Source organism: Camelina sativa, chromosome 9, assembly GCF_030686135.1.
Source record: "Camelina sativa cultivar CO46 ecotype springtype chromosome 9, ASM3068613v1".
NCBI lineage: Eukaryota > Viridiplantae > Streptophyta > Magnoliopsida > Brassicales > Brassicaceae > Camelina > Camelina sativa.
The window spans coordinates 43,079,174-43,091,806 of record NC_141888.1 but is presented as its reverse complement, the minus strand read 5'-3'; the positions used below and the strand labels follow the sequence as shown (position 1 = coordinate 43,091,806).

Genomic DNA, 12,633 nt, shown 5'->3' with positions numbered 1-12,633 from the left:
AAGGGTATAATCAATACCGCATAATTATCAATACTCTGTTGTCATAATTTTGTGACAAAAGGGTATAATATATTTTCAGAAGCTATCGCACTGTATAAGTTTTCCCTATGAAATATCCAAGATCAGCCCACATAAGAAATATGGGGTCTATTGACAATTTCGAAATGGTTCATTTGCTTGAGAGACCAAAACAACAAAGCCCATTTCATCACTAACAGTCTAACAGCAAGAAGACTATAGACATGACGCGCAGAAAAAGGCAAGTACGATACATTTGGGCGCCTGGTTAGGTTTTAGTTTTTAAAATATTGGCAGCAACACACAGCACAGATTAATTAATTAATGCCTACGATTCTGCCAAAGGCATGAGAAGCCATACCTTTTCAATCTAAGCCGTCAACTTGTTCCCTTACGTGGGATCTTATTTCTCAATCCAACGGCTTTTAAATCAGCCACGCTTTCTAGATCTAACAGTCATGTTTTCTAGATTCTGCCTCCTTTTAATATTATAAGGTCTTTTTTGTTTTATTTTACTTTTCTTTTGTTTCCTTTCTATTCAATCTTATGAATACACCCTAAACATGGACTAGAATGACAATATCGAAAGTATTGAGGAATAAACGAAAGAAACTACAGAACTAAAGGGTGGTTATTAAAAGTAAAGAAGCGGCAACATCGAATAAAAAACTGCCAAAAACCAACCTAGTAGCCGTTGATATAACGACACGTAAGCAAAGTCTCGGTAATGACTCATCAGTTTTCAATGTGTTATGTATACATACAGTTACACTCATCATCTCTCATAAATAGAGAAGCGATCATAAAATATCTTTATAAGAAAAAAAGAAAAAAAGAAAAAAACCCCTAAAAATCTCTCATATTCGCCGCCGTCTCTGCCTCATTTTCACCACCGGCGATGACGTGTCGTTAGATCCGGTCTTCACGTTTCTCAAACCTCTCTGTGGTTTTTTTTTTTAAAGACAGTTATATATCGTGATTATAGAAATAGAAGTTTCTTTATGTTACTTGTGAGACGACAATAAGAGAAAGAAACTGGAGATGAATAGACTTTAAGAGAGATATCTTACAAAACAAGGTTTACTTATAACTTTTGATAAACATATCTTATAGTTGTGATTAGTATCTTTCGTATAAGATCTTCGTTTATATTAATATAGTACTCTGTTTTGTTTTATATATTTTGTTGCACTTTTGATTTTGTTTTTGTTGGAAGATCATCAAAATGGATAGCAAACAGATGTTGTTGTCGGCGCTGGGCGTCGGGGTTGGAGTCGGTGTGGGTTTGGGTTTGGCTTCGGGTCAAGCCGTTGGTAAATGGGCCGGCGGGAACTCGGCATCGTCTAATAACGCTGTCACGGCGGATAAGATGGAGAAGGAGATTCTCCGTCAAGTTGTTGATGGCAGAGAGAGTAAAATTACTTTCGATGAGTTTCCTTATTATCTCAGGTAATTTGAATTACTTTTTTTTTTTTTTTTTTTTTTTTTTGTATATCGAAAGTTCCCATAATTTATTTACATAAAATTCAACTAGACTTTAAGATTTATATATCAATTCTGATTATGTAATAATAATTCTTGTGATGAAATTATATCTTTTTCCATTATGCTTTGATCGACACTTTTTTAGTCTATAGTTTGCGAATTTCAAGAAGATAATACAAGTGAGAGTATAGAAAGGATAAGAAAATAATAGTATGAGTCATCACAATTTTTTTGGATAATTCATTTTTATATAAGATGTAGTTTTACAGAAACGGATAAGATATTATTCGTTGGAGTGATACAAATAAGGTGAAGCATGTGAATTTTAATTTTCTGTTAACATATTATAACATAGTACAAACATGAATGATCTCATTATTATTTGTTATTACGACACGTGTCAGTAACATGTTAAGATCCTGTGATCTTTATCCCAAAATGTTTGGATTTATTCTTTTCCATGTCTGAAATATTACACCGATACGTATATGTTATCTTGTTCATCAATGTTTTGGGATTGATTGTGCAGCGAACAAACACGCGTGCTTCTAACAAGTGCAGCTTATGTCCATTTGAAGCACTTTGATGCTTCGAAATATGCGAGAAACTTGTCTCCTGCTAGTCGAGCCATTCTCTTGTCCGGCCCTGCCGGTTAGACTCCGATGATCTTGATCTTGTTTCCTTTTCGTTTATGTTTTGATACTTAATATTGTTTGTTTCTGTGCAGAGCTTTACCAACAAATGCTAGCCAAAGCCCTAGCTCATTTCTTTGACGCCAAGTTACTTCTTCTAGACGTCAACGATTTTGCACTAAAGGTTTTCTGAAACTCTAAACAAAAACATTGTTGTGATCTGTTTCTTACTGTGAGTGTCTTCTCTATTGTGAACCTTAAAATCTTCTTTATGGTGTTTGCAGATACAGAGCAAATATGGCAGCGGAAATACAGAATCATCCGTAAGCTGTTTACTGTTTTCTTTGCGAATTGTTTAGGTTTCTTGTAATTGATCTAAATCGGATTATTCTTTCGTTTGTATTAGTCATTCAAGAGATCTCCCTCAGAATCTGCTTTAGAGCAACTATCAGGACTGTTTAGTTCTTTCTCCATCCTTCCTCAAAGAGAAGAGCCTAAAGGTAAATCAAATTTTTGTCCCGGTCAAATGTTAAATCGTCTAGGCTTAACCGAGTAATGGACTTGGTCATCAACTAGCCTTAATAGTTTATTTTAATCTGTCTAAATTGACCAATATTAACATTGTTCGTTGATGAATCTGTTTAGCTGGTGGTACATTGAGGAGGCAAAGCAGTGGTGTGGATATCAAATCAAGGTTGTGTTTCATTGTCTTTTTTTTTTTTTTACTTCAAATTTTAAGCAATGCCAATAATATCCTTCAATGTTTTACAAATCAATCTAATTCGTAATTTTATCGTTTACCGTGTGATCCGTACGTTATCTATGCAGTTCAATGGAAGGCTCTAGTAACCCTCCAAAGCTTCGTCGAAACTCTTCAGCAGCAGCTAATATTAGCAACCTTGCATCTTCATCAAATCAAGGTTATCATGTGCATCTCTCAACAAAGAAAATTGAAACTTTTAATCTTTACTCATTCCGACACATCGACTAATACTTAATCTTAGGTTCAGCGCCGTTGAAGCGTACTAGCAGTTGGTCATTCGATGAAAAGCTTCTTGTCCAATCTTTATATAAGGTAATATAAAACTACAATATATATATGCATTAGTTTGTTTGAATCTGGTTTATATAATATCTTGCAAATGCAAAGTGCAGGTCTTGGCCTATGTCTCCAAGGCGAATCCGATTGTGTTATATCTTCGGGACGTCGAGAACTTTCTGTTCCGCTCACAGAGAACTTACAACTTGTTCCAAAAGCTTCTCCAGAAACTCAGTGGACCAGTCCTCATTCTCGGTTCAAGAATCGTAGACTTGTCGAGTGAAGACGCTGAAGAAATTGACGAGAAGCTCTCTTCTGTTTTCCCTTATAACATCGATATAAGACCGCCCGAGGATGAGACCCATCTAGTGAGCTGGAAATCGCAGCTTGAACGCGACATGAACATGATCCAAACTCAGGACAATAGGAACCATATCATGGAAGTTTTGTCGGAGAATGATTTAATATGCGATGACCTTGAATCAATCTCTTTTGAGGACACGAAGGTTTTAAGCAATTACATTGAAGAGATTGTTGTCTCTGCTCTTTCGTATCATCTGATGAACAACAAAGATCCTGAGTACAGAAACGGAAAGCTAGTGATATCTTCTACAAGGTTTTTTAAAAAATACCCTAACTTGTTTCACAAACAAACCTCTACGGCGATATTTGGTACTGATTTAGTTTTTATCTTGTACGTTTAGTTTATCTCATGGATTCAGCCTCTTCAGAGAAGGTAAATCTGGCGGTCGTGAGAAGCTAAAGCAAAAAACTAAGGATGAACAATCCAAGGTCTCAATCTCTCTATACTCTGTTTTTAGATGAAAACAGAGGATCAAGACTGAAGCAGAGCAGAACCATAGCTGAAATAAGTCTCTTTGATTTACTGTTTCAGGAAGCAAAATCTGAACTAGCGGCTGATGTCAAGCCGGAGACTAAACCAGGGAGTGTCACAACGGAACCTGAGAAAGAAGCTAAAGCTGAGAAAGTAACCCCAAAAGCTCCGGTAAGTTTGATCTATCTACTTCATATTATTCATGGTAATTTCAAAAAACCTCTTGTCAGTTGTGTTAACCTATGGAACAGGAAGTTGCACCGGATAACGAGTTTGAGAAACGGATAAGACCAGAAGTAATCCCAGCAGAAGAAATCAATGTCACATTTGAAGACATTGGTGCACTTGACGACATAAAAGAATCACTACAAGAGCTTGTAATGCTTCCTCTCCGTAGACCAGACCTCTTCACAGGAGGACTCTTAAAGCCCTGCAGAGGAATCTTACTCTTCGGTCCACCGGGTACTGGTAAAACAATGCTAGCTAAAGCCATTGCCAGAGAGGCAGGAGCGAGTTTCATAAACGTTTCGATGTCGACCATAACTTCGAAATGGTTTGGAGAAGACGAGAAGAATGTTAGGGCTTTGTTCACTCTAGCTTCGAAGGTGTCACCGACCATTATATTTGTGGATGAAGTTGATAGTATGTTGGGACAGAGAACGAGAGTTGGAGAACATGAAGCTATGAGAAAGATTAAGAATGAGTTTATGAGTCATTGGGATGGGTTAATGACTAAACCTGGTGAGCGTATCTTAGTACTTGCTGCTACGAATCGGCCTTTCGATCTAGATGAGGCCATTATCAGACGGTTTGAACGAAGGTATAAACTTAAGCCATGACCTACTTACTTTTTAACAGTTTTTCCAAGATCAATTAAATTAGTAACCATGTGAATTCGGTTTACTTGGTTTTACTCTTACGCAGGATCATGGTGGGACTACCGGCAGTAGAGAACAGAGAGAAGATTCTAAGGACATTGTTAGCGAAGGAGAAAGTAGATGAAAACTTGGATTACAAGGAACTAGCGATGATGACTGATGGATACACAGGAAGTGATCTCAAGGTTAGATATAAGATCTTTCTTTTTTCCTCTATAACCCTGTTTCTTGAATGTGTAGTAATGTGTTAATTCGATATTTAAACAGAATCTGTGCACAACCGCTGCTTATAGGCCTGTGAGAGAGCTTATACAACATGAGAGGGTCAAAGATACGGTAAGAATTTGAGCTTTCGTTTAGTACTAATTTCTTCATTTTAGATTAGCTTTGATTGTTATTCGTTTTTGATATTTGAAGGAGAAGAAGAAGCAGAGAGAGACTTTGAGGGCGGGTGAAGAAGATGAAGGGAAGGAGGATAGAGTGATTACACTTCGCCCTTTGAACAGACAAGACTTTAAAGAAGCCAAGAATCAGGTGAAATTACACACTGGTTTTTATTTACATTTATGCGTGTGGATATATGTAAAATGGCGTTTGCGTTTTAAAACGTTTTTGAGTTTTGAAAACACAGGTGGCGGCTAGTTTTGCTGCGGAGGGAGCGGGGATGGGAGAGTTGAAGCAGTGGAATGAGTTGTATGGAGAAGGTGGTTCGAGGAAGAAAGAACAACTCACTTACTTCTTGTAATGATGATCATCAGAATGGGTTACTAGGAAAATGAAAAGAACACACGTACGGTGATGAATTGTGAAATTTGGTAATGTAATATTATGGTGAATTTTTCTTCTTCTTCCATGGTTAATAATAATAAGAGAATAAAAATGATGATATTGTCGAAGTTTAATTATGTCGTAAATGTTCTGTAATGGATTTTTTCGTTTGGTTGACGCAGGCGGCTGCGTCTACGTTTTTAATCGCTGAATCGAAATAACGTTTAAAAATGTTAGATGCAGGTTGCAGTATTTTGACACAGGTACCTGCAGCAAGCAAACAAATAAATGTACCTGCGTCTGCCGCAACCAACTAAACGAACAAGCCTAATTTATATACTGTATATATGAGCATCTCCGATAGTAAAGTTGTAAACAAATATGTTAACATTATTTTAAGTAGAAAAAAATACAAATTCAAAGCTAAAAACTTTCATAAGATACATGTAAAAAATACACCTCCAATGGTAAAGTTTTTAGTTCAAAGTTCTTAAATTTTTTTCAAAAACTTGCTTTAAATAGAAGCAAAACATGAAAGTTACAATCAAAACATGAAAAAAGAATCATGAGTACAAACTTGAAGTTGAAAGAAAAGTTTGTTGTGGATTCAGTTTTGTGATGGTCTTACCAACAAGGTCGAAGAGGACAGAGTCCAATGCTGCGTATATCGGGACTGGTATCGATGCAAACACAGCTCCGAATTTGCCTGATCAAAAGAAAACACAAAGCAACACACCAATGCCCTGAACAATTGAAACTGTGCCTGTTCCGAATAGACCATCAAGCAACACACCAATGCCCTGGCTTTTTTTTAACAAGAAACACCCTTTTCCTAAATATAATCAGGAATAAGGATCACACAATGTACCGTTGCAATAAAGCCCTCCTAGAACATTAAAGGCATAGAAGGGGAAAAAACGCTTGAAATAAAGAGTGTTGGAGAGAAGCTGGGCCATTGCAGGACAGGTCATCTGCTTGTTATGCTGATGTTGATAGATCTGCAAGACACCAAACACAGAGAACACTCTTCACATTAAAATATTATATATATATATATTTTTTTTTCTTAAAAAGGAAAATATATCTGCAAAAGAGCAAAGGAAATTAACCCCACCCACGTGTATGGATTTGAGAACCTTCTGCAATGCTTTGACATCAGCCTGAAAGCCAGAGGAAGACAACACAGCTTTGTCTGCTCTGGAAAAGTTAAAAGAAGAAAAACAGCTTAACAAAGAGCCTTGCAAGTTTACTTCATAAGATAAACCAGATTCTAGAATCCAAGGAATAAGTTATAAGACACATGACAACTATAAGAATACGTTATAAGAAGACAAATAAGTATTCTATAAGTTATAAGACACATGAAATAAGTATCCAGAAACATATTGGTTGTTTAGATAAGACACATGAACGATTGGTTGTTTAGATCTCCGGCGGTTCTGAGCTTGCTCGCAGGCGTCGTAAAGACTTGGATCGACCCCATCTGGTGCCGCTAAAATCAAACGAGTGAGATCGGGACCTGCTCCTTTCCCCTTCGGAGATTACGAGAACGACATCGCGAGAGAGAGACAAGGAAGAACAAAAAAAAAAAAAGTGAAATAAATCTTAGCTAAGATTTATTACTTATCTTAGCTAAGATTTATTTCTTAGCTAAGATATTTGTTACCAATCCTCCCGTTGGAGATGATCTAAGAGAGTGTGCGTAAAATATTATGTACCTTCTATGGAGCTACTGTGACAGCGTATGTACACTGTATTGCACAATGTATATTACTGTATTCTACAATGTATCCACATATGAGACGCGCATAAAATATTATGTACCTTTTATGGAGCTTCATAACATTGCTCATTGTATTGTATATAAATAGACACAAAGACCATATAGAAGAATCTCATCAGTAAAAAAAAAGTAAAAACATACAGATCAAAAGTTGAAAAAGACATGGCAGTATCAAAGACAGCAATGCTCATTGTTCTTGCCGCAATCCTTCTTCTCTCATGTAAGTTAATTTCTCTTCCTCTCTCTGTATGTGTCACTCACATTTTTCTTTTTCTTTGAAATATGAATTTGATTATATGATTGAATGAATATGTGTAGGTGTGTCGATGTCAAATGCAAGGGAGCTGCAAAGTCCACAACATGTGGAGTGTGTTGGAGGAGAATGTCCACCGAAGCATCCCCAGCAATACTTTGGGACTTGCTTTAGCAATCAAGATTGCAAAAATAGTTGTTTCTCATCTTGTAAAATTCAATATTGTTATCATCATGAATGTATTTGCGCACTATGCGACAAGGAGGCTCCATCACCTTATTAGTGCCACAACGTTTCAATGTACCTTCTTACGTTATTAACAAAAATATTATCTTACATCTTCATAACAGGATTATATATCGAACCATCTTTAGTTGAAGAATACGAATTGCTCTATTATTTAATAGGAAAAACGATCTGTATTTCCCCAGAAAATTTCATATAGCACAACAACTCCACAGAATTCAAACCTCGATCTCGGACCACACAAACCGGAAGTTCTAGTCCAGTTTATCACTAACTAGATTTATAACCCACACGTTGTGTGCGGGACTATAATTTTCTAATTATTAATACAAACCGTTGAATATTATTATAATTATTCAATATGAAAAGATAAATCTATATAGATCTCAAATTTATTTTATTAAGTGATATATAAGTATATAATTTATCTATTTCTTTTTACATTTTTTCACAATTAATTTTTTATTTTATTTTTGGGTATACATTCGTCTCTCTTGCATCTACTCTCTTTTCACATTCTATTATCCCACTTATAAGTTATATTATATTAATTATGAAAATATGTCATAACTATTTTTCATCTTCCAATACTTTTTAGAGAACCACTCTTTGTCGCAAAGTTTCTTTAACAGTGTTATCTACTACACGTAAGTTTTTCTTCCTAGTAATAAAACTCATAATTGGACTGGTTTTATCGGTAAACATCATATTATAATATCAAATATTATATTTTCTCTTAACTTTTTAACAAAAAAAAAATTATGTTCACATAAAGAATTCTTTTACTTTAAAATATGTATAGTCTACTATGGTTTATATATTTTTCTTTTATTTTAATTTTCCTAAATCTACAAACTCATAAGATTACTCTAACTTTTAAATATGTGTATTTATCCAAAAATAAAATTTTAAAATATTTTAATCAAAATTCTACAATCTACCACTACTATCCTAATTGTTTTTATTACAAATATCTTTTTCAAATTCCTTCTTAGTATTTTTCACTATTTTTTTTTTGGTGTGTGTGTGATGTTTAGAGGATGTTTTCTTTAATATATTTTATTCCAAATAACCTTCTACGTCTTTTAAATATATACATTATTTTAATTTTTGAGAACTTGATTAATATATATATATATATACTTTTAATATATATCTTTGTTTATATAATCTCTATTCATATTTTACTTTGATATTTTTTTGATGTATTCTTTTTGTTATATTTTTTCATTTTGTTTTAGTTTAAATTATTTAAACTGATTGTTTTTAATAATAAAAAAAAATTATACAAATAAGTGAATTGATGCATTAATTTTAGATGTTATGTTATTTGATGATGTGAATTAATTTATTAAAATTGAAAATAAGAATTGATGAGGTGGAGGAAGGAGAAGAGAGAAAAACTAAATATGTATATACAGATTGAGATTTGAAAGTTCGAAACCTCAGAACACACAAACGTTAGATTTTTTGGTTTATGACATAAACGGATACTAAACCACTTAAAATCAACACTAAGATTTATTATTTCTTAGCTAATACCCCATTTTACGTTTATATTTTTTTTTGCTTTAATCACTAATAAGATATTTGTTACCATCCTCCCGTTGGAGATGACCTTTAAGGGAATCGCATAAAATATTATGTACCTTTTATGAAGCTACTGTGACTATGTATGTACACTGTATTCCACAATGTATCCACATATGAGAGGCGCATAAAATATTATGTACCTTTTATGGAGCTTTCATATCATTTGCTCATTGTATATAAATAGACACAAAGACCATATAGAAGAATCTCATCAGTAAAAAAAAAGTAAAAACATATAGATCAAAAGTTGAAAAAGACATGGCAGTATCAAAGACAGCAATGCTCATTGTTCTTGCCGCAATCCTTCTTCTCTCATGTAAGTTAATTTCTCTTCCTCTCTCTGTATGTGTCACTCACATTTTTCTTTTTCTTTGAAATATGAATCATATATATAAAAGTAGAGTTTCAATCTTTCCTTATTGGCTGTTCGATATTTAATAGGTTTTGTAATAAAATTTTTCCTTTAATGTCTCCCTTAAATTGGTTTACACAATCGTTTGGTATTTTATTCGTTTCGAAATTTAATGTCCCTATTGTATTGCTCCACATTTATTATCATATACAAAATTTACATAAAATCGTAAATTATCACTTCCCATATATACGAAATTAAAACGTAACTCATCACTTTCCATATCTACGAAATTAAGACAAAATCCTCTATCCAAAAAACAAGTCAAACACCTATATTAAAAAAACGATCTCCTCCACGATCTCTTAATTATACCACGATCTCCACGATCTCTTAACTTCATGGTTAAACCCAAACTCGGCTCTTTCTATATATAAAGCAAATTACCATATTCGATTCTTACCACCATTACCAATTACCAATTATGAGTATAATTCCATTGAAGGACCGACAGCTAGGACGTGATCCTCAAATGGTGTGTGGCCGGGTTCTATGCAAATGGCATGCAAAAGCTTTCCATCAAAATGGTAAAATAATCAGCCTAGATTTCCTCCTACTTGATGAACAGGTACACAACTTCCATATGTTTATATACATCTTTTTAGCTCCTTTATTTTAATTAGTAACAAAGATATATATAAAGCAGTCTACCTTAATTCAAGTTTCCATACCCCAACACCGAGTTTACCGCAGAGACATCAGAGAAACATTGCACCGAAGTCCAACAACCAGCCTCTGCAAACTGTAATGACATCAGTGGTCAAGGCTCACCACCAGAGCCAGCAGAGAGAGAAAGCAAGAAGGCCCGAACTGAAAACTCCAAATAATTAAATTCATTTAAAGATTAATGATTTCCACCTTCTAGAATTGTTTACCTCCGCTTCTGTTTTGAGCCTCATCTCCAGTCGTTGTTTCTTTAAGCTTCTATATGATTGCAGCATTTTCCACTCATCAAATACAAAAATGTCAAAAAAAAAAAACCCAGGCACACCAACAGCCCTGTACAATAGGGTATCTCAGTCAGTCACATATTTCACAAAATTAGGACCTTTAAAGCAATTAGCAGAACTGATTGTCATCTTCACCGTCTCACCTTTTGTTTAAATTGTATGTCAGGTTATATTAACACAGATTTAAAAGCTAAATTATATTCCGTGGAATCAACTTTTAAACAAAATTGATGTGAATATTACTAAACTATGACAAGTAAACGTAACAGGACTCTGTTGCATATACGGGAAAACATAATCTGAGAGTAACATTTCAATTCATGACGTGCGAGAAACAATAGTCAATTAGGGACTAACAACTAACAACAATAGTCAAGCTAAATTGACTAGACTTTGAAATTGAACAAGTAGCAGATTCTAAATTCTTTGCAATGTAAAACTTGAAAGAGAGAAAAAGAAGCGTGATCTTACCCAGCTCACTACGCATTGTGGTCTGAGCAAGCTGTACAACAGCATATATAGGACTCTCAACGCCATAAGAAGCTAATTTTGGATCCACATGTGCCAAAAAAATCCAAAATCGATAAGAAGAAAAACTAGAAAACCTTAAAAATTCTGCAACATATGTGATCACTAACATTACTCGAAATCATTTTAATACAAACCAAACATATGTGAGCACTAACATTAGAAACAATAAAAAACAAACCTGTTTAACGGAAACAAGGAATGTAATTTTTCCTCCGCCAATTGCATCTCTTACTAATTTCCTCTAAATTCTCTCCATGGCTCTTCACACTTTCTTCAATCTCCCTTAAATTCCTCTTTGATTCTTCGAAAATCCCTGGAATTTCAATACCTTGAAACCCTAATTTTTTGAATTAGTGACTACAGTTCGATCCCGAAGATGAGCAATCAAAGCAGTTCCGGCTGGGGTTTGACTTCGTCTGTGACTTCAACTTCGACTTCGACTCAGTTTGGGATTGGTTAGGCTAATACAGTTCAGTCGGAGTCTGCTCCTTACTTGCCGCTGCCGTCGTCACCTATATTTTGCGGTGCCGTTTAGCTTGTGGAGTTCTTATCAAGGAGATAACAGAAATAGAGGTCAGAAATAGGGATTAGGGTAATTAAGGTGAAGAATCAAATCAGAGGAAAGAAGGAGAAGAGAGAGTGACGAAGAAGAAGATACAGATTCGATAATAATTCGAACAAACTAGATTAAACAGAGCAGTCTAATTTTAATTGGGCTTCAAAAATGCATAAAAGGCCCAATCACTCGATTAAGCCCAATTTGGTGAAAAGATAAGTCGACGGCTCTTCTCCTCCGATACGACTCCGGTGAGAAGTGATGCGACCAGGTTCCGTCTGCTTAAGCTCCTCATTTCTGATTCTTTAAAGCATTCTTAACAACATGTCGACGACATTGTTAAGAGCAATTCAGCTAAACCAGTTCTCACTTCTTGGAACTGCCTTGATTAGAAGGAGGACTAACAACGTCTCGTGTTGTGGAAGCCAAACAGAGACGACCCATGAAGCTAAACAGACTTCTCCGTCGAGGGTTGCACCCAAAAACCATAAAAGCAACAAGCTTGATGAGATTCTGAGAGACTACAAAGCTGTAATTGGGATAGAGATTCATGTAATTGGAAGCTGTAAATATTTCTATAATATATTTAGAAAAGCAGATGATTAATAAAATAAAATATTTTACAAATTTTATATTTCCATCAAGGTGAGTGTA

At 34.8% G+C, this 12,633-nt stretch overlaps 2 protein-coding genes and 2 long non-coding RNA genes across 13 annotated transcripts; 2 read left to right on the top strand and 2 right to left on the bottom strand.

The window, feature by feature from the left end:
* The first annotated feature begins 802 nt into the window (after positions 1 to 802).
* On the top strand, positions 803 to 5,767 carry LOC104714773 (uncharacterized). 4 transcript variants are annotated; one of them, XM_087464880.1, is made up of 17 exons: positions 803 to 1,096; positions 1,235 to 1,467; positions 2,033 to 2,154; positions 2,231 to 2,319; positions 2,420 to 2,458; positions 2,542 to 2,635; positions 2,781 to 2,829; positions 2,964 to 3,055; positions 3,146 to 3,210; positions 3,291 to 3,790; positions 3,879 to 3,966; positions 4,070 to 4,180; positions 4,261 to 4,829; positions 4,934 to 5,072; positions 5,155 to 5,223; positions 5,305 to 5,421; positions 5,519 to 5,767. In XM_087464880.1, the coding sequence occupies exons 2-17, from the start codon at positions 1,244 to 1,246 to the stop codon at positions 5,630 to 5,632; spliced, it is 2,481 nt and encodes an 826-aa protein (XP_087321006.1). In that variant the 5' UTR covers positions 803 to 1,096; positions 1,235 to 1,243; the 3' UTR covers positions 5,633 to 5,767. The 4 variants fall into 4 exon arrangements, with proteins under 4 accessions (XP_087321006.1, XP_087321004.1, XP_087321007.1 ...); XM_087464878.1 differs by having other exon boundaries at positions 3,140 to 3,210; XM_087464881.1 differs by having other exon boundaries at positions 805 to 936.
* Positions 5,768 to 6,512: 745 nt separating this feature from the next.
* LOC147939426 (uncharacterized) lies at positions 6,513 to 7,193 on the bottom strand. The gene is made up of 3 exons (XR_015566034.1): positions 7,062 to 7,193; positions 6,770 to 6,852; positions 6,513 to 6,653 (listed from the first exon to the last, which is right to left on the bottom strand). It is a non-coding gene; the product is annotated as an uncharacterized LOC147939426 (long non-coding RNA).
* On the top strand, positions 7,173 to 8,035 carry LOC109126296 (defensin-like protein 269). The gene is made up of 2 exons (XM_019229698.2): positions 7,173 to 7,658; positions 7,757 to 8,035. The coding sequence occupies exons 1-2, from the start codon at positions 7,601 to 7,603 to the stop codon at positions 7,972 to 7,974; spliced, it is 276 nt and encodes a 91-aa protein (XP_019085243.1). The 5' UTR covers positions 7,173 to 7,600; the 3' UTR covers positions 7,975 to 8,035.
* A 2,007-nt stretch (positions 8,036 to 10,042) lies between these two features.
* Positions 10,043 to 12,112, bottom strand: LOC104714769 (uncharacterized). Of its 7 annotated transcripts, none has more exons than XR_015565450.1 (5): positions 11,602 to 12,112; positions 11,364 to 11,435; positions 10,801 to 10,941; positions 10,594 to 10,684; positions 10,043 to 10,454 (listed from the first exon to the last, which is right to left on the bottom strand). It is a non-coding gene; the product is annotated as an uncharacterized LOC104714769 (long non-coding RNA). The 7 variants fall into 7 exon arrangements; XR_015565453.1 differs by having other exon boundaries at positions 10,594 to 10,677; positions 11,602 to 12,098; XR_015565448.1 differs by having other exon boundaries at positions 10,043 to 10,495; positions 11,602 to 12,087.
* Between the last annotated feature and the right edge of the window lie 521 nt (positions 12,113 to 12,633).

Excerpts from the sequence above, each read along its gene's own strand:
- LOC104714773 (XM_087464878.1), top strand. The coding sequence starts at position 1,244 with ATGGATAGCAAACAGATGTTGTTGTCGGCGCTGGGCGTCGGGGTTGGA. Across the intron at positions 3,791-3,878 it reads CTAGTGATATCTTCTACAAG|TTTATCTCATGGATTCAGCC; the intron begins GTTTTTTAAAAA and ends TTGTACGTTTAG. Across the intron at positions 3,967-4,069 it reads CTAAGGATGAACAATCCAAG|GAAGCAAAATCTGAACTAGC; the intron begins GTCTCAATCTCT and ends TTACTGTTTCAG.
- LOC109126296 (XM_019229698.2), top strand. The coding sequence starts at position 7,601 with ATGGCAGTATCAAAGACAGCAATGCTCATTGTTCTTGCCGCAATCCTT. Across the intron at positions 7,659-7,756 it reads CGCAATCCTTCTTCTCTCAT|GTGTGTCGATGTCAAATGCA; the intron begins GTAAGTTAATTT and ends GAATATGTGTAG.